Source organism: Artemia sp. Qi Xiang Cuo, chromosome 2, assembly GCF_049724085.1.
Source record: "Artemia sp. Qi Xiang Cuo chromosome 2, ASM4972408v1, whole genome shotgun sequence".
NCBI classification, from domain to species: domain Eukaryota; kingdom Metazoa; phylum Arthropoda; class Branchiopoda; order Anostraca; family Artemiidae; genus Artemia; species Artemia sp. Qi Xiang Cuo.
Genome location: NC_142795.1, coordinates 44,116,751 through 44,141,641, shown reverse-complemented (window position 1 = coordinate 44,141,641; position 24,891 = coordinate 44,116,751). Strand labels below are relative to the sequence as shown.

The 24,891-nt window shown below is 34.6% G+C and overlaps 1 protein-coding gene across 10 annotated transcripts in view; it reads right to left on the bottom strand.

The window, feature by feature from the left end:
• Positions 1 to 24,891, bottom strand: part of LOC148955263 (CUGBP Elav-like family member 1) — a 291,118-nt gene that overhangs the window by 28,272 nt on the left and 237,955 nt on the right. For 8 of the 10 annotated variants that reach the window (XR_016142940.1, XR_016142941.1, XR_016142939.1 and 5 more), the window contains 5 exons: positions 17,203 to 17,356; positions 10,726 to 10,845; positions 6,357 to 6,437; positions 4,527 to 4,658; positions 622 to 861 (listed from right to left, as the gene is read on the bottom strand). Coding sequence is in view for 7 of the 10 variants with exons in the window: in XM_089101246.1 (XP_088957372.1) it covers positions 622 to 861; positions 4,527 to 4,658; positions 6,357 to 6,437; positions 10,726 to 10,845; positions 17,203 to 17,356 (727 nt within the window). In the remaining 3 variants the exon portion in view is untranslated. The remainder of the gene's footprint in view (positions 1 to 621; positions 862 to 4,526; positions 4,659 to 6,356; positions 6,438 to 10,725; positions 10,846 to 17,202; positions 17,357 to 24,891) is intronic. The other 2 variants (XM_089101270.1, XM_089101261.1) reach the window with 2 other exon arrangements.

Sequence of the window (24,891 nt, the reverse complement as noted above, 5' to 3'; positions counted from 1 at the left end):
TAACACTTTTCCAATTTAAATTAAATTGGAATATAATAACTTCACATAATGAATTTCTGATATTAAAAACACGCTAAATTGTTGAAAGATAGGCTATTAAAATAATTTGGCTTTGACTTAGACGTTATTGATGCAACCTTAAAATAGTGGGTGAAAAAAATTGATTTCCTTTCTTAAGTTCAATTCATTTCTTATTTTTTTCTTTAATTAAAAGAAAAGGAAAAATCGTAAATTCAAATGTTCTACAAAAAAAGTATAGTCAATCATAAAAAAAAAAACAGAAAGAAAAGACAGAAAAGGGAACTCCACCTCTGTTTTTTTTATAGATGTTATTTTAATAAAACTTTTTCAATACCATCGTTTAACATAGAGAAAAAGATGATACGATAGCTATTATTTTCTAATATATAAATTACTATACTATGATATGACGCAATGACATGCTAAGAAAAAGAGCAAAGAAATATTACACAATAACTTACCAAACACTTTTTTTTTTGTCCTGATACCAAATTTTAGCATCGACAAAAATATTTTTAAGATGATATGATAGCTATTATTTTCTAATATTAATATGACTTCACTATATAAGACGCAAAGAAAAATTACACAACAACTTACCAAAACACTTGGACAAGCTTGTTTGTTTGTCTACAAATACTTTAGCGGACAGTATATTTCCGAACGGCAAAAAAGCTTGACAGAGATCGTTATCACTAAATTCTTGAGGTAAGTGATAAATAAAAAGATTTGCCCCCTCTGGCCCTTCGATCTGCTTGCTGCTAGAGCTCCCACTCACAGAGGGGGTTGGCGACCCAGGGCTTGTGGGCTGGGCATAAGTCGTGAACGCGGCAGGATAAGCTGCAAAAAGGAGGAGATATTGTAGTCTTAGAGGAACCTGACGTTTGGAAAAACATAATTAAAATGATTCTTGTTTAGATAATAAGAAAAGAACAAGAAAAGACAGGAGAAGTTGATACTACAATATTAGATGGAGGCACTGTGTGATATTAAGAACAGAATGGTCCTATCGTAAATAATTTAAAACTATAGGAGGAGGTTGTATTCAAATTTTAAAGTTTAGCCAAGAATCTTAATTGGCCCCCCAGGTGGCCGTGAGCAGAAAACAGATCGAACGGAAGAGCTGAGACATGCATAACAAAACTATAGGTGAACATTGTACATTACAATCAATCTCATGCAAGGAAAATAAATATTGCCATATATTTACCATCGAGAAGCCTTTAGCTTACAAATTCACCCATTTTATTCGGAAAAAAATTCCATTAATTCCTTCTCGTTTTGCTTATACTCCCCCATGAAACTTAAAATGAAGAGAATCAAATTGAAAAAGGCACCAATTCTTTGATACGTGATTGAAGGTTGAACCTCCAAATCTCATGATCTGAGACCGTCGCTTTGGAGCAGAAGGAGATTTTATATCGGATAACCTATTGCCGCGCTCACCTTTCTTTCTTTCCATTCTATACCATATCCAGACTCGGTCGGTGAAATAATTAATCAAGGGCTTAAAATTACTCTTTTCCTGTATTCCTGTCTTCCTGTCAACCTCTCAGCTTAAATAACTTCTTTTAAATAGTCTCCGGTTAAAAAGGGAAGAATAAAGAGATTTTTAAAGGTACAGACATGAAAACAATATGCACTGCTTAAGAAGGTAAACAATAATATGTTATTGCAGTACTGACATTAGAATTTTTTAGAACGAAGATATACAGGCAGATAGAGAGAGAAGGAGAGAGAAAAAAAAAAAAAAAAGAGCCAGAGAAAATAAAGAGAATTACCACATTTTTAATTTAACTCAACAATAAAAATCATGGTTATCTTAAATACACTTGTGACTTGAAGATATACAAGCTGAACAATTACTAAACATTTTGAAAAGTTACTAAGCTCTTTGATGTTAGTTTGGGCAACAGTCATGAAAACTACAAGTTTAAATTTCTTTTTTCAAAAAACGAGAGATATAAATGTGACAGAGAAGTAAGAAAGAGCAACTAAATGGCAGAACAACGGTGTGTTCCTAACGTCAACGATTACATCCCTAAAGGCTGGATCAATATGGATTAGTCCGACAAATAGTTACGTCCCAATACGGTTCAGATTAAAGATCATTGATACTCCTTGATTGCAGTTAATCAATGGATAGTCCTACTCCAACTTCAAATTGTCTCTAAAAACCGGTTCCTTTGCAACTGAAACCCTGTAATTAAACCCTCGTGCATCTGACCATTTTTGCAACTGAACCGCCATGTAACTTAAACCCCTTTGCAACTGAACCTCCTTGTACCTGACCCCGCATGCAACTAAGCTTCCGTGTAACTGAACCCCTGTGCAACTCAACCTCATTTAACTGAACTCCGTGCAACTGAACCCTCGTGTAACTGAACTGTCCTAAAACTGAACCCCAGTTCGGCTGGACACACGTGAAACTCAACCTACGCGCAATTCGTCCCCATTTAACTCAACCTTCGTCCTACAAATAAATATGGCTATAATGATTTGTGAAATCCGATTTTCTTTTCCTTGTTTTTGTGCCAACGAAACGGAGCTTATATTTATGAATTATCTTGACAGGCATTTATATCGTGACTTTAACAAACAGCTACAACAAGATAGAACATGTAAAGAATCTAACTTGTATTTCAACCCACTATATTACTTCATATTTGTAGAATACCGGGAAACTAGCGTTTTATATGGTTGACAACCCCCCCCCATCCCCCAGTGCAAGGGCTGTAAGTTATGCAATTTGCTTATTGTGAAGATATAAGGTTTTTTATTAAGAAAAGAGAGCATGTTTGATCCTGGATATCCAAGAAATCTTAGAGTATTAAGGTCAGACTTTAAGGAAATGTCAAGAAGGATGCCAAAACAACCAAAACACACTTTTTCCTTTCTGGTTGTGAAAAAGGAGTGTCAGCAATATCTAAGGAAACGGCAAATGATATTTAGGCGTCACACCGTTCGGGGAATGTTGAAGGGTATCTTGAACTAAATCAAAAGATAGTATGCATATCCAGTTTTTCAATAAGGTACATCTGCAATATCTCGAGAACAGATGAGGGTATTAAATTTAAACTTTCAGGGCATGTTAAGAGGAATGTTGAAAATGGTCAGATGACAAACCAGTCCCACTCTGCTGCCTTTTTTAGCTACAATCTCCCCAAAGACAACTTATAAAATTTGTGGTATAGCCATCTGGTTCAAAATGGTCAAAAAGTAAAATAGCCATTCTTCCAGGAATGACAAAACCCCCATAGCCTCATGTTTTCTGTTTTCCCCAAACACCACTCAAACCCCATGTTTTCTATCATTTTAATTTCTGTTTGTTTTGGGTTTAATCTATCCTTTAGTAGAAATTTCTGGTCAGTTTGAGTGAGAATTATTAAAGGAGTTTATTCACACTGGTCTTAAGTTTAATATGGCTCTTTACTTTTCTTTGGAAAACATTTTTTTTGGAAAGTTATTTTTGATTAATTTAAACAAAGCACACGTGATGTATTAACTAAAAAAGTGTGAATTAATTTCGGCTGCATTGGTTCTTGACACCCCAAAAAGGACCAAAAGTTGGTTTTCTCCAATTCACAATTAACCTTCAGTCTGAGTAGACTGAACCTAAGGGACTGACGAAAACAACCAACTCGTGAAGAAAATCAATTTTTGGTTTTTTAAATTTTTCAAAAATTGCATCGATTTCTGTTGCGAAAAAATCTTTGTTTTCACTCATCCGCTTTAAAATTTTAGAGCATGTAGACAAGGACAGAGCCAAGGGAATCCCCATTAACAGGCATAAAAAAAGAAGAAAGAAACTGGCTTTAATGGTTGTAACGTCCGATTTTATTTTTTATTTTGTGGCAACAAAACATAGCTTTTTTATGAATGATCTTAACTGGCATTTATTTCATGACTTTAAAAAACAAACAGTTACAACAAGATAGAACATGTAAATATTCTAACTTGTGTTTTAACCCATGATATTGCCTCATATTTGTAGAATATTGAACAACTGACTACGGGGGTTGAGTTGAACGAGGGTTCAGTTAAATGGGGTTGAGTTGCGAGAGGGTTCAGTTGCACGAGGTTGCACGAGTGTTCGGCTGCTCGGGGGTTCAGCTGCACGGGGGTTCAGTTGCACAGGGGTTCAGTCAAATGTGGGTTGAGTTGCACTAGTGTTCAGTTAAATAGGGTTCAGTTGCATGGGGTTAAGTTGCAGGAGTGTTCAGTTGCTAGGGACTCAGTTAAACGACGGTTCAGTTATACGCACACCCTAAAAACCAGATGATTGTAATCTGACGTATTTAAAATCTTTTGTTTCTGGATGGCCGTTTTTGGTCGATCAATCACACATCGGTTCGCGTATATAAGGCTTGCAAAATAAGCTTAGGTAGGACGTGTAAAAACATCTGCAGAGCCACTTGAGTGGCAACATGCAGTCACTAGTAATATACATTAGTAATCTTTCGACGTCAGGAACACATCTAAACAGAATATCATAAAAATATTACCTGGATACTGCTGCAGTCCCGCATAGGCAGCTGTAATTGCGTCGTATCCAACAGCATTTGGGGGAAAAGATACGAAGGGGGTGGCAAGCGGGGTAGCAACAGCTGCAGTGTGACGGCCCATCCCACTAAGCCCTATCAAACCAACAAAGGCACGAGTAAGATTATCAATCGCAAGTGCAAACACAGTTATACCCACAAACAATGGTCTAGCAAAAGTTTAAATGAGTCTTTGTCTTTAAAACATGGATGTTATCAATGTTCTTCTGATAAAAAACCTTAGCAATAAATTTAAAGTATTCTTTGGCTACTCCAATTCTCAAACAGAACACAACTACAATTTAGTTACTAAAATGCAGCACATAAATGGGTTGAAAAATCAATGAGCATTCGAAAAGAGGATCAGATTTTACGTCCAAACTGCAATCATTATTTTCGACTATTCTTCGTAATCGTCTTAAATAGATTTCTACCAAGCAGGCATTACTTAAAGGCTGTTATTTCTGTATCGAATAGCAGATCAAAGCAAAATTGGAAAACAAAAATGTTAGCATCAATTAAGAGTATATTGAAAGATGTGGTTGAAATCCACTGAGCAAAACAATGTTAGCAAATGACTTACTGGGTTTTGACATATCTTGCGCATGACTGAACTAATTATATAAAATATCCAACAAGGCCTAATAAGAGTAAAGGGGTTGGAAAATCCGAATATTAAACGGGACGAAAAATTTTCACGATACAGGGTTGTGAGACATGAGGGCTATGAAGATTATAAGAAAAGATGGCGGAGGGGGGACCACGTGTAAGGACACAGCGATCCCTAACCGTGACAAATTATTGCTTACTAATAAATTGTGCCCATTATGATGACGTTTAGGAAAGACTGACACAACTTGTAGATAAAATGTTCATTTCGATTTCATGAAAAAGCGCAAGGAACTAACCCCTATTTTTCTTTTTGTTTGTACATTTTCGTTTAACTAAAATAAAAGAGCGTGTGAGACAAATTTTTCTGTTCAAAGGTAAACGTTTTTAATACATTTTTCAATACTTTATCCGCGTTTCATCAAATTGGAAACACAAATTCTTAATTGAACAAATTAATGTATGTATGAGTCTACAGCAATTCAGTGTCACAATATCCGCTCAAAAAAAGCGAATTGAATAAGATTAAATGAGTGGGTAGCAGAATTTGTGTATTTATAAAATTATGCAAAGTTAAGTTTAAAGTGATTTTCAAGTAATTAGTGCAACAACGCCCAGATTTTTCGGGGCAATTCTCCCTAAGATGAAAAATTAAGATCTTGACTCTTTATTTGAAACAAATCCTGTCATAGCCTGGTTTAAAACCTTTCTTTCATTGGCTGAAGATAATAATTGTTAATTGAATGTAGCCTTTAATGCGTAAATGAAATAAAAAGCCACATCACTGCTAGTGTAATAGGCAGAAAGAAACAACAATCTAATAGTATATTGTAGGTTCCTATTTCTGTTTCTAAAGTTGTTACAACATCTTAAAAATCTGCAACATCAAGGTCATATCAAGGTCAACATTTTTTCTGATAATGTATTATGTTAACCAGCTTTAATATATTAATACTTAAAACTATGTCAAACAGCCTACTCTTTTCAGCAAGATATACCCGAGGTATTTTAAGTCAATATTGCTGATTATTATTGTAGTTCCCCAAGTAATTTTTCACTTGAGTCAAATTCTCATCAAGCTGAATCACAAATTACAATAAAAAACAAAATAAGGTTTTCAAACTACACAATAAAACAGACGTTACAGATAATTCACAAACGCATGCAAAATGTAATATAGTTTACCTGCATTGATGCCTCCAAAATGTTGTGCGTTAGATATTGCTGACAGGGTTGCTAAGTTCTGCATTCCTAGGGCATTCACATCTAAATTAGTAGGAAAACAGAAATAAATACATGCTTTGAAAATGTCAGTATTTCAAAACAGAAAGAAAATTACATAAAAAAAAAACTGGATGATGAAACATATTGATATGAGCAAAAATAAACAACAATATGACACCTACTCTTTCGCTAAAATGGGTTTTGTAAACATTTCAACTGAAAACTTATTGACAATAACTGGTTCTACGGCCCTGACATAATGAACCAACGCAGGTGGGTATACTAGTGACATCTATCACAACACCTAATCTTATAGGAACTAGTCTAGGATATCAAACTTCATATGAATTTTTATAGCAGCTGTGCACAGGACAAACCAACGACGGGGATAGAACATTTTGTGAGAAGATCAGAGGAATTATTCTCGCGGGTTGTGAGTGAAAACACGGAAATTATTTGGCCATAAAAATTTGTCCTGAAGGAGGATGTCATATCTATCTCATGACAAGAGGCACAGGCCCTCCCCCCTTTGCATGAAGTTATGAGGGCTGCTAAATTCGAAATTGTAAGTGATAAGATGAACAATTTCGGGGACTTTTAGCTTTAGACCGGTTTGAACTAGATAAGTTAATGCATAGAAATCAATTTTAAGGGTCTAAAAAACCATAATCGGACTGAAAAACCAGCGAATTAGATGGAAGGCCTTTTATGGTTTTCTTTTAGGAAAATTTGCTCCTAACAATACAATATCCTAATTTCAATCTGCTCTTTTCATTAAAGAAGTTTTATCTCTCAGATTTCTACAAGGAGATTCTCAGATTCGCGGCAAAAAAAGGGAAAAAAAGAACTCCTGGAAAGACTACTTAGCGCCAAAAAAGGGGCATGCTGCATGGAGTCAAACATAGAAAAGAATGTCTTATAGAGAAGCACTCTTATGAAAAAAAAACTATCAGCCTTGCATCATGGTAAATTCAATTTATTAAAAAAATGTTAATACTTTAGTGAAAATGATAAGAAAATTGATAGCTTAGAATTAATTATTCAGAAGATTAATGCTATCCTACAAAAATTTACATATTAAGTTGAATTCCATTTTTAGCATCACTTTGTGTCAATGCAAAAGCCAGGATTTCTTGGGAGCAGCGACAGGTATTTTGGAGGTGATTTGGTTAGTGATGACTGAAAGCAATATTGCTCTTTAAAAACTAATTTTTACCAACAAAATATATAAATAAATATTGAGGATAAATAAGTTTAAGAAGATTGCCTCTATTTTTGTCTGAAGTATAGGGGGCAGAACGACGAGGTTTTTATTTTGTTTTGTTTGAGCGTCCAGTGTCCTTGAATCATTTGGGCTCAGACAGAACCATTTTTCTGCTTATAACAGGAATAGAAGACCGATTTTGTAATTAACTGAAAGCAGTTCTTAAATAGCAGCTAGATATTAAAGAATATGGGTGAATTTTGGATTCAATCACCACGCAAACTTCAAATCGTTTAAGGGGTATTTAAGTTAGGCTGTGTTTACGTTCTTATATTCACGTACTGATTGATTCCTGACTGTTTTCCGTTTTTTTATCGCAGGTCAAAGTTTTATGATATTTTGTTTACCTTTTTGTTTTGAACCTATGACCATAAGCTTGTTGCTAATAAGTATCCTTATTTGCTCATGATTATTTACTTTGTCCTTGTTGCAATCATTAAAAAATTTTATCCTCACGATAGATCGAAACTCCAAAAAAGTTTTTTTTCTCAAACAAGGAAACAATTTAAAGACTGGTTGGATTCAAACGATGAAAGAAAGAAAGTCGAAGTTACTATAGCAAACAAGAAAAACATTACCAAAAGGAGAATTATGCATATACTTTTAGGCCTATATTTTCAAATTTTCCTGGCCGTTTCTTCAAACAAACAGTTCGTGGTAACGAACTGTATAGTAAAAGCGACTCGTCTCAATAGTAACCGAAACTCTAAAAACGGAATTTTAATATCTATAGATACATAAAAAAAATCCAATTTTTATGCTGATTTTAAAAACATAAGTTTCATCAAGTTCACTCATAACCATCAAAAGTTAAGAGCCTGAGAAAATTTGCCCTATTTTCAAAAATAGGGAAAAACACCCCCTAAAAGTCATTTAATCTTAATGAAAATCACGCCATTAGATTTAGCGTATCAGAAAACCTTACTGTAGAGGTTTCAAGGTCCTATCTGCAAAAATGTGGAATTTTGTATTTTTTGCCAGAAGAAAGATCACAGATGCGTGTTTATTTGCCTTTTCTTTTCTTTTTCCCAGAGGTGATCGTATCGACCCAGAGGTCCTAGAATTTTGCGAGAGGGCTTACTTGAACAGAAATTAAAAGTTCTAATGCCTTTTTTAATCAAAAAAAAAAAAAATTTTAGAATAGAATAATTTTTTACAAAAAAACTGCATTTTAGATATCTTTTCATGCTTTCGAAGATAGTTGATTTTTTAAGCAATCATAACCATATATGAAGTATTAAGTAACGTGATGTAAGATCTAACACCGATTGTGTACTAATAACCAAATATGACGTAATGAGTGACGTGACGCAAAAAGTGAAAAAATCAATTTTTACTTTATTTTAGTTTTATGAAGCTCAGAGCTGAATATCAAGCAGGAACATAAACGAGTGACAGAGGCAGAGATTACATCCCAAAAAACAAATCAAATTTGTCATACTTCATAAAAATCACTTATTTTGCGTTCTTTCCAACCCTACGTCCCCTCCATAACTGCATTTTGGCTTGAAAGAGCTGCGCAATTACTACTAATATGAGGGGGTTTGCCCCCTCCTCAATACATCGAACATGCCCTTATGTTTCAGTAACGCAAAGAATTTCACGGCAGATACAACTAAATGATATTTGGATAAATGAACAATACATTCTTTTGATATGGTCCTTATTTTCAGATTCATCCAGGTGCAAGCCACAAATAAAAAAAGGGCTTAAACACGCCTTTCCAAACGCTCCCGCTGGATGAATACTAAACGAGCTTTGGAGCACAATCGTTACCTTTGGAAAGACTGTGAAAGCTTCCCTTTAGTTTTGGGTAGAATGATTTAAAAAAGAAGCCGATTTTAAATGAATTAACTTCAGAATACAAATTTTAAATTTAAAACTGAATGTCAGCTTGTGCTTGCTCATAGGAATCACTGTTTTTTTCCTATAGATTTTTTTTGTGTTTTTCACATTATTTAAATTTTGGTATAACTCTAGCGATTTGAAGACAAAGGGACCTAGGATCAAAGTCTACTAAAGAGGGCATCATTGAAGGAAGGCGCGCCGATGAATGAAAAGATCAATACTGTATTTCGAAAGAAATTGCCACACATCAAGCTCACGCCGTGACTTGAATCTAATTTCTTACACAACGCTGCTTTTCCGACTCTAAGTAATGAAATTCTCCAGAATTCTCGTTGTATGTCACAAAAGAAACGATTTGTCACCAGTAGTTTCGAGCAGGAATGATATACTCAGTGACAGCAGACTTTCTTTTTAAATATCTGTATTGTGTTTTCTCCATTTCTCATAACGAGGAAAAAATTTCATGCTTGGAACACTCATCTAAACTTACAACAGTTTATCAATAGTAATGCTTATACCTGGCAATAGATAGGTGCGCGAAAAATACTCAAGATTTGTATGGCTATCAAAGATTTAAAAATTCTCAAGCTCCCTATGACTTCCTCCACAGCCTCCTAAATTTGCCACATATTTCGCCTATTTTCGGGCATTTCCTCAAATCATCAATCCATTAAATTATTATAGACATAACAAACGTTCACCCATTTCTAAAACTTGTTTCCTTTTCACCATAGATTCATGAATGTAAGTGTTTCTTGGAGAATTTGATTGCATAAACAGTTTGTGGTCAGAACGGCAAGTAAAGAGCGCCCTATGCCAACACTAACCGAGACATTAAAACACTGAGTTTTAGAAATGGTATCTCAAGTAACATCTTAAAATAATTTCCATTCTAAGGTAATTTCAAGCACATAAAATCTATTAAGTTTAAACATACCCATTAATAGTTATTACCATAAGTGCATTTGTCCAATTTTAGAAAAAGAGGGAAACTCTTTTTGACTTTTTCTCACAAACTCTATTTTTTAAAACACTTTAGACTATTTTTTAAAACTTCAGGGTAAAGAGCAAGGCGTTAAGGGGGGGACAGCCCCTTTCATATACGGAATGATTTCTGTTCGTTTTAAGTTTTACCGTCGCTCCTTACTTTCAGTTTAAGAAACTTGTTTTTTTTTATATTTAATTTCAATAAAAGAGCGAGCAGTAAAGGATTCTTACCCGAGGTACTGAAAGCAGGGAAAGTCTGAAAGCTAGCACCGGTTAAATCAGCGATAGTGGTTGCTCCGACAGGACTTCCAGCCACATGATTTACTTGCTGCTGAATTCCCATAGGCACGGCTAAAACGACAAGGAATGCTTACAATATTCAATTTTCATTAGCCTTCATCAACCACAAAACACCATAAGGTTATAGAATTACTTAAACATCTAATAAATGAGTAGGTATGAACATATCTAGATACTATCTAGAAATATTCTAGCAAATGAAATACAAAACCATATTGTCAGAAAATGTTTTTTTTTTATTGCTATTATTTTCCTTCACAAAATCTACAAACTGTTCGGAATCGCTCTTTAAAAATATCATTTATTTAAATATTAATTCGGCATAATAACAAATGATTGATCAGAGAGGTATGCATGGTCACAGAAATCCGGAAGTGTAACAAGACTCCTGGCATAGTGGTTATTTAAATTCCTTTGTATCTATTTAATTTTTGCTATCTATCTATTTATCTAAGTTAAGAATATATTAATCCTTCCCTCTTTTTAATTGCAAGGATAAACAAGTTTAGAATTTCCATAAAAAAAGGTCTTGCGATGAACCAACTATTCGATGAAATAATGTTTGCTTAAAAAAAGTGATTTACTATTTCATCAATTCCAATAGGAAAGGTATGGTCTGCTCCCCCCGCTTGTAGATACCCATATGTAAACTTAAAATTTTACATTTTTAGACACAAAATTTTTCTTAAAAGAAGATTATTAGTTGATTATACTTAACATATCGTTGTATTTTAATATATAGATTTTCTTTTTGATGATTTTTGTAAAAGATTTTTCTTTCGAAAATTTTTCTCTAAGGATTACAGAAAAAAGAAGTTACGACAAGCAACCGTGTAGCCTATGTTATTTCTATGATCTTTTTTTCACAAGTTTTGTGATTTCTAAACTTTTTAGAAGTGACAATTACAGTTTATATTCGGAATTGTTTTATTTTCATTAACCTTACCATATACTTCACAGAGTAATGACACAGAGAGGAATAACAAAATGTGAAGTATTACAGTCGCAACAGAAGAATTCGTCAACATCACGCAGCAATTAAAACGCTTACGTTTTCATAGAGACTCGTGCTATTCTGTTTGTTATGTCACGCAATTCCGTAGACCAGTGGTTCTCAAACTTATTTAGACACTGTACCCCTTTTTACCCACAAAACAAATTAGGTACACCTTTTCAGTTACCGGTACTAGGTAAACTATAGCTAAAATACAAATAAAATTGCCAGACCTAGAGGCCGGCCGCGTACCCCATAAAAAATTTTGCGTACGCGTACCAAAGATTGAGGACCACTGTCTTAGACAATATATTTCAGTATCAAACAATTCGTGGTAACGAACTGTAAGTAAGGAGCAACGCGGCTCAATAGTAACCGAAATTCTAAAAAACGGACTTTTATCAATAGATATATCAAAAGAGTTTGCTTATTATGCTAATTCCAAATATATAGATTCACCAAGTTCAGTGTTACCCATCAAAGTCAACAAGCCTGAGAAAGTTCGACTTTATTACTTTATAATAAACTTTTATAACTACAACTTTATGGTCGAAAAAAGGGGGGAACACCTCCTAAAAGTAGCAGAATCTTAATGAAAATCACACCATTGGCTTCAATGCATCAGCGACCCTAATGTAGCTTCAAGCTCCTATCTGCAAAAATGTGGAATTTTGTAATTTTTTCCCAACAGTTCATGGTAACGAACTGTAAGTAAAGAAAATCACGCCATCAGATTCGGCGTATCAGAAAACCCTACTGTAAAGGTTTCAAGCTCCTATCTGCAAAAAATATGGAATTTTGTATTTTTGCCAGAAGAAAGGTCATGGAGACGTGTTTCTTTTTTTTTCAGGGGTGATCGTATCGACCCAGTGGTCCTAAAACATCGGCAGAGGGCTCATTCGAACGGAAATTAAAAGTTCTAGTACTCTTTTTAAGTGATCAAAAAAGCATGGAGGGCAACTAGGCCCCCTCCCATGTTCCTTTTCCCCTAAAATCGTCCGATCAGAATTTTACATTTTAATCGGACTTACATTTTGAGATAAACATTTTGGATCAACGACCTAATTGCGACCCTGTGCAAGGTTTTTTTTTGAATTTAGAAGGATATTAAATTTTCCTTTGTATCAAACAGTTCGTGGTAACGAACTGTAAGTAAGGAGCGACCCGGCTCAATGGTAACCGAAACTCTAGAAAACGGGTTTTTGATACCAATAGATATATCAAGAGAATAAGATTTCAATGCTGATTTCAAATATATAACTTTCATCAAGTTTAGAGCTACCCATCAAAAGTTACACGCCTGAGAAAATTTGGCTGATTTTCAAAAAAAGGGGGAAAGACCGCCTAAAAGTTATAGAACCTTAATGAAAATCACACCATCAAATTCAACGTATCAGAGAACCCTAATTTAAAGGTTTCAAGCTCCTATCTACAAAAATGTGGATTTTTTTTTACCAGAAGAAAGATCACGGATGCGTGCTCATTTGTTTGTTTGTTTGTTTTTTGTTTTGTTTTTCCAGGGGTGATCGTATCGACCCAGTGGTCCTAGAATATCGTAGGAGGGCTCATTGGAACGGAATTTAAAAGTTCTAGTGCCCTTTTTAAGTGACCAAAAAAAATGGAGGGCAACTAGGCCCCCACTCACGCTTATTTTTTTACCAAAGTCACCCGATCAAAATTTTGAGATAGCCATTTTGTTCAGCATGGTCGAAAATATGATAAATATGTCTTTTGGGATGACTTAATCCCCCGAAGTACCCAGAGGGAGGGCTAAAAGATATGAACTTTACCCAATGTTAACATATAGTATTGGTTTTTCGGATGTATACAGAAGTTTTCAGGTGTTTTTTTTTGTGATTGTGGGTGGTAGGGGGGGGTCGGGGGTTATGTTGGACGATCTTTTCATGAAGGAAGTTTTCATGGGGGAAGGGAAATCGCCATGAAGGGGGCGCCGGACTTGCCAGCATTATTTATTGGTTATTGGGAAGTATACAACCATTTTCAGGAAGGATTTTTTCTGGAGGGGGGCTAGAGGAGGGAGTTACTCTGGAGAATATTTCCGTGGAGGATGTTTCTTTGGGGTAAGGGACATTTCTATGAAGGGGGCGCCGGATTTCCAAGCATTATTTAAAAAACGATCAGAAATTAAATAAAAAAAAACAAGTTTTTTCAACTGAAATGTAAGAAGGAATATTAGAACTTAAAACGAACAGAAATTATAACGTATGTGAGGGGGTTCTCCCCCAAGTCAATACCTCGCTCTTTACGCTACAGTTTTTTTTTTAGTCCTTTCAAATGACCTATCTATTCTAATTAAACGGCCTTTGTGAGTCAGGGGTTTGTGAATAAAATTTTTTTTTAACTTTTAACGTAAAGAGCGTGGTATTGAATAAGGGGAGAACCCCCTCATATACGTAATAACATATACGTAATAAAAAAAACAATAAAAAACAAGCGATACGGCTCAATAGTAATCGAAACTTTTAAAAACGGAATTTTGATGTCAATAAATGTATCAAAAGAATGTGTTTATAATGCTGATTCTAAATATATAAATTTTTATTAAGTTTAGTATTACTCATCAAAGGCAACAAGCCTGAGGAAATTTACTCGATTTTTTAAAGAGGGGGAAACATCCCCTACAAGTGAAAGAATTTTAATGAAAATCACAACGTCAGATTCAGCGTATCAGAAAACCCTATTACATAGGTTTCAAGCTCATATCTGCAAAAATCTGCAACTTTGAATTTTTGCCAGAAGAAAAATATACGAATATAGAAGTTAGTTACGTAAGTTAATTTGTAAAGACATTCATTTAGCAAAAGAAAAGTAAAATTTTTATGCAAATAAAAGCTGCATTAACTAAAAAACGATCAGAAATTAAATAAAAAAAACAAGTTTTTTAAACTGAAAGTAAGGAGCGACATTAAAACTCAAAACGAACAGAAATTATTCCGTATATGAAAGGGGCTGTCCCCTCCTCAACGCCTCGCTCTTTATTCCGTATATGAAAGGGGCTGTCCCCTCCTCAACGCCTCGCTCTTTACGCTAAAGTTTGACTCTGTCTCACAATTTTTTTGTGAAAGGCAGAGTGAAAGGCAACATCATTCAGCCCCCCCCTGCCCTTCCTTATGGGCGCCCATTGTGAGCTTTCAAAGGTTTGGTTTGGAACAACTGGGCTTTGGATTACTCAAATACTTTGGTGAAAATTGAACTCTAATTGTGAATTATGTACAATGGGATTCCGTATTGTCACACTTTAGGTTTGTAACCAACAACGTTATAATCCTTAAATACTAGCTTTGGCGAAAATGAAACTATCTATGAAATGATTGCTTAATTTATTTTTATTTTAGACTTCTATATAGCAATATTAGCCTCAAAATTGTAATTAAATCCCTCAGAAATCGATCAACATTAGTTTAGGTGAAAATCCAATGCTATTTGTGAAAATTTACGCATGTATTAGTTTTTACTGACACGTAAGTAAATAATGACTCTGATTTCTACAAGATGTAACATTCTATTCGCACAGTTCCTCCTCCATGGGCCGTTTTTTGCCTTCCGGATATTCCGATTAAAATGATTATTTGAAATTTTGATTTGATCTCATTTAGGGCTTTCCATGACTCTGATCTCAGCGAACTAAAACATGTCTACAATATAAAAAATAAATGGCTAAGAAGCCTAAGATCTTTTGTTAAACACTTATATTACCATCTTTTGATAACCATGCCATACCTCTTATCGACTCATGATAATTCTAAACCAAGCGGCTTAAAACACACTTTTTTTTACAAATAGTATCTAATTTTCGCCGAACTTGGTATTTAAGATTTTTTTAGCTTGTGACGGAAATTTATGGGGTGAAGGCTTGTGCGGGCCCCTTCAACCAGACAGATGAAAAATCCTTGCACGACTCTAATTTTAAAAAGACCTAATGTGTATACCTTTACACTGAGATACACAGATCAAGAATGGGTTACTTGCATAGATCGGGGGTCCTTACCCCTAGGACTGCACTTATCCTGCACATTTTGTGTACCTTTTGACCGTTCTGATTAAAATAGTTATTTTAAAATTCAGATATGATGCCATGTTTGGCTGCAGAGGCTTTCAGGGGTCACGAGGGACGTCGACCTTCGATCGAATTTTTACCTTTGAATAGGCTCTCGACGGCTCTGAATTTGTACCCATTAAAAACAATCAGACTTGCAGCAAACTAACATGAGCTTAGTTTTCGGGAAATGATCTAAAACAGATATGTGCTCGAATACTCCACTTTGAACTTCCTACCTCTTCCTTCTCCATAAGTTATGGCGAATTCTAATAAAATTGCATTTGCAGTAATACAACACAGGCCGAACAAGACCAGGGAAGGGTAGAGGGGACAACATTTATGTGCCCTAAGGTATCGTAAGACCGAGAGCTTGGCCCATCAAAATGCTTTGTAGATTCTTATATATTATGTTCTAAGTCTACAGTAGACAACTTACAACAGGACAAGCACGACGGTCCACCAGCACCTATCTTGCATAAGGAAAAAATAGCAATTGGTAGGAGGTCCAGAACCAAACCTACCCCTGGGACTCAACTGCAGTCCTTTGTAGTCTTGGTGCCACATCAAGAAAACTTTCAAAAAGCGCTTCAGTATCAAAGTTTTGATTTATTACTATGTTTTAAAGCTTACTGCTCCAGCTTTTACTAACTCTTCAACTACGTTCACATTATCAAGGAACTACAGTGGCAATTATTCAATGACTTAAAATAATAAAAATTCTCGGTTAGAGTTCCAAAATGACAATAAAGGACAAAGCATTCAAAGGTAAAAAGAAACTAAATATAAAAGCCTCTGTTTTGGAGTGTTTATAACTTTCTTAATTTAAAAATCATAGAATAGATAATCTATTTTAAATGATGTGATATAATTGGATTAATAATGGTGAATATTGAAAATATTAAAGCAGACTTCCAGTAAAGATCGCCGACCATAAATGCTTTTTGATCGATGGTCAGCATTTCGAGAAAAGCCATATCGAATTTAAACAGGACCAGAGAGCAAGGAGAATTGAGCTTCTAGAGTATTTGAAAATCTTCTACCTTGAGTTATTGCTCAGGGAATGCATGGATGGAGCCAAGGGGTTCCCTTGGAGCCCCTTATTAAATAGAGTAAGTGCATAAAAAGTAAGAACTCCTTTAAAGTTAGAGCCAAAATACATTTTTCTGTTCACCGTAGCGTGAAAAACTGTTCAAAACAAAGTTAGAAGCAAAACGAGAAATCACTGGAGGAATGCTTCATTAGCACTATATGGAACCAAAGACTTCCACCAAATCCGTGATGAAGAAATTAGACCTTAATTACTTTACTGTCTTATGTCTAAAGAATAAGAGATGTAAGATAAAATCGAACCTACCGGTAGATGTGGGTGTATACGATGCTTGTCCAGCTGCGGCTGCTAAAATCTGCTGCATACTAAGAGCTCCAAGGCCACCCAGCTGGTGATAATTTTGAAGAGCCGCAAGATTCGTTGGAGAAATGCCTCCTGGTTGCACGCCGCCAAGTAAACTCTAAAAGAATTATTAAAAGTGTGATATATTAATATTAATCTAAATGAGAAGAAATGTCTTTCTTTTGATTTTCATTTAAAACTCCGGATTTTCAGTTTTATTCTATTGAACCGTGTTGTGCAATTTTATGTGAAAATTTTATTTTGTAAAAATTAAGGAGTTTCAAATGGTCCTTATGGCGAACAGCCCTGACCTATCCACTACGAGAACATTCAATGCCAATTTTCTATACCGTAATCTGCCGTGCCATAAATTTACAAAAACAAACCAGATACAATGAAATAAACGATGGGGTTCACATCAAAATATAGTTTTTTTTTCAGAAATGGAGTGACCAAATATACGTTTATAAACAAGGAAGGAATGAGAACTTCGTACTGTGCCCTCCCTCATCCCCAGGGGCGTCGAGGGGTAAGGGGGGGGGGGGCAGTTGCCCCCCAGTAATGTGTAGAAAAAATTATTATATAGCCCATGCTCCTTGAATATCCGAAAGTAGACCCCTCTTGCCCCCCCCCCCCCAATGAAAATGTTGTCGATTTTTCCCTGCTCATCCCTACATTTGAAAAATTTTACGGTTACCCTACAAATTTATTATGTTTTTGGTATAAGTGGCCCATGTTTTTACTTCTTTTTTGTTAAACAACAGGCCCTCCCACCAATCCCTGGAAAATGAAATCCTACGCATTTACCTGGCTTAAAAGCTGCCTTACCTATGCTGTAGTCTTTTGATTCTAATCTAAAATACACTTATTATCAACCAAAAGAGGTAACCATGACTAATCATTGTTATAATATTTTGACAATAGTCCAAGCTTTCGTAATTAAAATAAAAAGTGAATATCAATATCGATAGAAAGAATTATTGACCTTTCCTCATATATTCTCCGGATGTTTATAATCTTCGATTTAAACATTACAAAAAACAAAAGGTTGCAAGAAAAGGAGCAGCGCGATAAGGGGGAGGTCTACCTTAATCCAAATATGCCTTTTTTGGAGGAACATCAAATAGTGCCTTAGAAAACAAGATTACGGAAATAGTAGTTATTACAATAGTAGCCTACTCAATACAGTATTAATTTGTAATAACAGATTATAATATTATATCATCATCTGTATCATTAAACATATACATGTATGTTTTTAAATGGTTGTATAAATAAATATAATTTCTTAATGTTTCTAGATGAGAATAAGTCCCATTTTTTACTGATAGACATATTTCTGGCTCCAATTCCAAGTATTCATTTTTAAACTAGATTCTTACTCTCACGTTTAAAACATGGCCTGAGCCCGTGTCTCTATTTATCCCGTAAAACACTAGAGCATATATGTATCTGGAAATGGGGGGGGGTAATAAAGTCTTTCAAGCTGAGTTCAAGTTATATTGGCTACTCCAATGAAGGAGAGGTCAAGAGGCAATCTAGTTTACAAAGAAATGCAATTATACTCAAATTCATTGTTGTTTTTTACAGATTAATTCATTAGAACAGTATTAAGCGACACGCAGTCGGGGAAACTTTAAAGTTATGATTCAGTAACGATCCTAGCCGATCATTCGTTTCTAATCCCTTGACAAGTATGTCAAATGGTCACGGTTGTTTCTATCATAGAAACCATGTCAGATAAATCAATGTCATAAACTTGTCGTCTTAAGACGCAAATCGGAAATAAACTACACACATCCAATGAAAAATATTCTAAGTGGAAATTTAGCAGCGTTTTCGATGGCACTTACAGAATACAAACACTCTAAATTAAGTGCCATAATATGATTTTAAACATGAAGCAACTTTATATATTTTTTTTTTAATTAACACATTGTGAAAAATGGCTTTGCAAGTTAAGTTTAAGAATGTTACGTAATCTCAAAGTAAAGCAATTGTTAGGCCTACCTAAATAGCAACCTAAAATACCAAGAATTTAGCTAGGTGGTTGCTAATTTCAACACGAATGAATAACATTTAACAATTCAATCTTTTATAACAATTTTATATATATATATATATATATATATATATATATATATATATATATATATATATATATATATATATATATATATAATATATATATATATATATATATATATATACAGTATATGGACCCCACCATGCCCCTTTAATGGATACCCATGAATAGAATTGAAGAGCTCCAACACCTTTTTAACGTACCGCCATCCTATTTAATTTGCCTACTGGTCCCTTATAAACTCATGTCCTCCAAAAAACAGTAATGAAACCAAGTTAAACAGCATGATCATATCATTTTCAAGCTCTATGAATTCAATTTAATGAGCCTGAAATAAGCTTAATTCGAGTTAAGTTAACTATCCTTATTCCCAAGCGGAGAGTCTCATACACCCTGTAAGGTTGGGGTATTTCCAATTTTACAAACTTGTGGATTCCAAACTAGGTTGTTTTGTGGACACGTGGGGTATGGACACAGAAACCAAAGTAGAGAGGACGAGGAGCATGTATTTAAGCAGGAATTAACTTTCTGCGTCTAATATTTCGTTTTGCGTATATAGGGAGGGGCCAATGACCCCCCCCCCCCCGACATGCCATGCCGTGTCTGCACAAAATGGCTTGAGGTAAATTAGCCCGGATCCTTGTGACTGATATCAAGCAGCCCTTTTACAAAAGCACTTCTATCGATTTATACTAGTTTATTAACTGTTATTGACCATAATCATAGTTTATTAACCATAACTATTTTAGATGGAAGCGTCGAATCGACTATAATATAATTTAGAGCTGTATGTACCATGTATGATGTGTCGACTATTAAACGTTATTTTGGCCAAAGTTCCATATAACCGCCAAATTTACACCAATTCTAGAACTAAAAATGTCTTTGAACAACCCATAAGTACAAGATATCTACACTAGCTAATAATAATCATCACCCTCAAAATGATGGAACATCTTACTATCTGACAAGTACTTCAAACTGTTCTTGACGCTCTCACTTCGCACTGTCCTAAAACAAAAAACGTAGAAAACGCTTTCGCTGTTTGCATTAAAACAAAATCCTTCATGTTCTCTCGAATTACAATGACAAAGTAGCAGATTTAAAAAAGAAAAGATAAGTTTTGGGCTGAGGAAGTATTCTTTTTATCTCCAGATTCATAGCCTCTCCGGAGCAATCGATTTTCCGTCGCTTTCTCGAATCTCCAATCAGAAGTCAATCTTGTTGTTTTCTTTCGCTTCTTCGATGTATTGATTTCTTTAAAAGATGCAAATATTTGTGTTTACTTCTTTCATATATAAGGTGATTTAGGTTATTTTGCTTCTTCTGCAGAAGTATATTAAAGAAGATATCCAGATGATAATGCAAAGCTAAATAAATATTCTACTGAGATAGGGAACTCTAGGGGAAAAGACGAATAACTATCAGTAAGTAAGTGTTTCTATGCAACTTTTATTAAGCTTAATATTTCCAAGACTCGAAAGATCTAGTCCCTTGTAATAAAGCCGAACCTTCAAGCAGAATTTCCCAAGGCATCAAAGAAATTTATGATTTAAGAGTGTAGTTGGTTTGTCAGATGACATCCTATAACATTGCCGAGACAAGCCAGAAATTTAAACAATTATTATGCGAAAATACAATCTGGTGCAAAATCAAAACACGTTAGACAACATGGGCTAAAATCAAATTTCGTCTTTAAACCATCATGAAGTCTTTTTTTTTTTAGATGTATGCCTATCCCAGTATTCAAGGCCTCTCACTCATACTATCTGTCTTGGCTTTGTCTCCAATTGGTCATGGCCTGATGGCAACTTGATTTTAATTCGAAGTTGCCATAAACTAGTAAAAGAGCAAAACACATCAAGTAGTTTATTAGAGTTTAACAAATTTTTAAGTGTTGAGAAAAACCTAAAACGAAAACTTTTTAGTCGTTATTTTCCTTCAAACATCAGTGTTGGTTGGCGCAGGCAGTAGGCCTACTCTATAATTGTTAAAGTAAAACTAAAGAAAAAACTGCGTCTATTTAACAATGGGCAGAAAATCCTTCTGAATGGCTAAATTTCTGTACAAATTTTACACCGAAAAAAATCGTGGGTGTATTTTCAAACCTCTAAACAGAAAAATGCAGCAATAATATTTCAATGGAGGTTGCGCCTAAATGTCTCCATTTTTAGCCTTTGTCTCTCCTTGTCTCAGGGTTATGGTTCAATTTCATAAGTGTCCTAGTTTATTAGAAAAAATTGAAACTTTTATTTAACGCTAAAAAATCACCAATAAATTATTCATGCTGAAAAGGAGTTTTAGCTACCAAATACTTTATTACCAAGAAAAAGAGAACTTCCACGGGAAATTCATTTGACTGGATTTTCCGTTTTTGTCCAAAAATTCCGTATTTAACATACAAGATAAGCAACTATTTTAGAATATTTTATTGTAAGTGTTCTATTTCTTCCAAGATAGACTAGACTAGCTTATAGCGTATACCGATCTTCATTTTTCCAAACTTGTATTCACCTTGATTTTTGCAAGACTGCCGACATTAGCCCAACCTGAGTAACCCGGGTAAGACCATTAGGAACTTTGAACACACGGACCGATATCACTGCTCGCAGCCAAAGTCATTGCATAGCTCATCTACATGCGGTCAAAATGGCTTCTGGAGTCAGGCATTCATCGCCTTTACAATGTGGCTTCAGGATAGCAAATTCAACAATAGATATACTTGTACGAATGAAAATTACAGTATGTGCGACCGAGTTTCTCAACAGGAGAATTTACAAAAATCCTTTTGTAGAATCCCTAATTACTATATTGACGGTCTTTAAAGTAATCAGAGCAATTTTTCGGCTCGTTTTGAGTTTGAGCGTTGTTATTTCTAGTATTATAAACAGGTGGATAACCATTGTACAAGAATACAAAGCCTTCCATTTTTTCTAAGAAAACCGTAGCAAAGAACAAACCACGTTGTCATCACTTCTACCCAAGCCACTCTTTAAAATAAAAACGACGTCACAATGCCTTTATATTGCGACTAGGTTGCTAGCTACCGCTGCAACCCGGGTTTGATATAAAAATTTATAAATTTGGAGCAAGCATGAATATTTAATTTTTTGTTTAGGTATTTATTGTTGTCAAAATTCTGTTTTTTTTTTAGTTTCGGTTAGTATTGGGCCAAGTGGCTCCTTACTTGTACTACCGCTTCAACCACGATATATCATATAGTGACTCAGTATTTCAGCTCATATGGACAAGAATTTGTTCTTTATTGTAAGCCTGCGGTTCACCTTTGACTAGGTTACAGCTATAGCTGTAACCATGATGCTTGTGTTACACTTTATATTTTATTTGTTCGCTTATACTACCTTATTCATACTGCTCCTTACTTATATTACCGCTTCAACCACGGTATATCATATAGTGACTCAGTATTTCAGCTCATATGGGCAAGAGTTCGTTCTTTATTGTAAGGCTGCGGTTCACCTTTGACTAGGTTGCAACTACAGTTGTAAACATGATGCTTGTGTTACACTTTATATTAAACATTTCAGTTAGTAAGGACTAGAGTTCGTTCTTTACTATAAGAACCCGGATTAACTCTTAGTTACTATGTGCCGTGGTTTGTTCTTTATTGGGTTTCATCTATATCTGATGAAACTTACATAATCCCCATTTATAATAAAATATATAGATCCTTTATGTAATAATAATGAACTATATCGATCCTTTATGTAACTAGATATATACCGAATTAAAAACAGGAAAAAACCTTAAGCTTTTTCTTCTTTGGAAAAGTAAGAGACGAACCTCATGATACTTAACTAGACTAATCCTTTATATAATTTTACTAGTTGCAGCTACAGCTGCAACCATGATAATTTAGAAAGATAATTCGAAAGATAAGTGTGTATAAATGTCGCATTCACTTATTACGTCATATATGGTAACAGCCTACAATTATGACGTCATTCATCAGGCTTGTACATGAAAAATTAGTTATTTTGTAATAGCATTTTATTTTAAATATATTTTTTATTACAAAAGGCTCTAGATGTGGAAATTTCCTTTCAAATGAGCCATTAAACAGCTCTCTATGATGTTCCAGCGCCCTGATAGCTGAGGAGGAATATTGGAAAGAAAAAAGATGCCTTTGATGCAAAATATCGTAGTTGAAGCAAATTCTCTTGTTTTCAAGCCAGTAGATTTTCTTCGTTATTCAAGCCAAGGGACGGTAAGTTTCCTATATAGCGGTTTCCGATAAGGCGGTTTAAATAGTGCACTTTTTGGACTTATGGGCTATTGTATTTCATAGTATTGGACGTGATCGTCTCTTACTAGGTTGCTAGCTACCGCTGCAACCCGGATTTTAGCTTTAATACGATGTATTTATACCATACATGGTGCCATTTAAAAAGTGAACATGACGGCATTTCAGGGAATCAGGCAACGGAATTAATCAAGTACGATATCATACCCTTGTCATATCACGTGAAAAAGTGATTTACCTTGTTGCTCAAGATGGGGGACTATAATTCTCTTATACAGAGTTTTCGGCTATGGTTATTAAAATGGTGCAGTTTTCATTTCAATCTGATACCGTTTTGTGTGGTTTCAGACTATTTTTCAAAACTCCCACAAACTAATTTTCGCAACGAACTTTATCATTAAGATTAATCAAAATAATAGTTACCATTCCTGAAGCAGCTTTAAATGAAGATTATTTTTCGCTTGACATTTTTTTTAAGGCATTTTTAAATTTTTGGATACTATTGGCAAGAGTTCGTTCCTTATTAGGTAGCCCTTAAGGGGGCAACCACGATTTTTGCTCTCAGTACTTCTTTTTTTTATTTAGGTGTTCCTGCATAATTCTTATAAAATAAAGAAGAACAAGCAGATTTTAAAACAAAATAAGGTACTTATGTATTATAACAAACACACTCGACAAGTTTATTCTCTTAGATGTGCGAAGGCCGGTTTTATCCGTATGTAATTGAATACAATTAGCTTACGCTCAGTTGAAAAACCACGATGTAGGTATATTCTTATTAAAAATTTAATATATAGAGTTGGTATTTCGGTTAGGTTATGTTAAGTTGGGTATCTAATATAATGCGTTCTGGTCGGCCTTCTTTTCATAATGTTTTGTCGTAGTTTCCATAATTTTGTTTCTAAAGTATTATATTTTCATCATATTTTGATATATTTCATTATGATTAGCCTGACTTCACTTCTTGGGTGTGTTTGGTATAATACAAAAGTACCCAAAATAATTATTATATATTGAGTTTGCTTGTCTTGAAAATATAAACTTGTTAGCATTCCATTCATATTGTTCAACACAAATACCCGACGTAATATGCCATACATCCATGCAACGTTCAATTTATGATACAAACAAGAAAACTTTTAGGGGCCAAAGCTTTACTTGGGTAACCTTTGCTACATTTTAAGATTGAGTAATGCTCTTGAATTCAGTTAAAAATAAGCAAAGTTTTAAATTTAATTTTTATAGTTACTGGCCATTGTAAATCAAGTCACGTTTACACCTCTGTCCATACTACACAATCTGA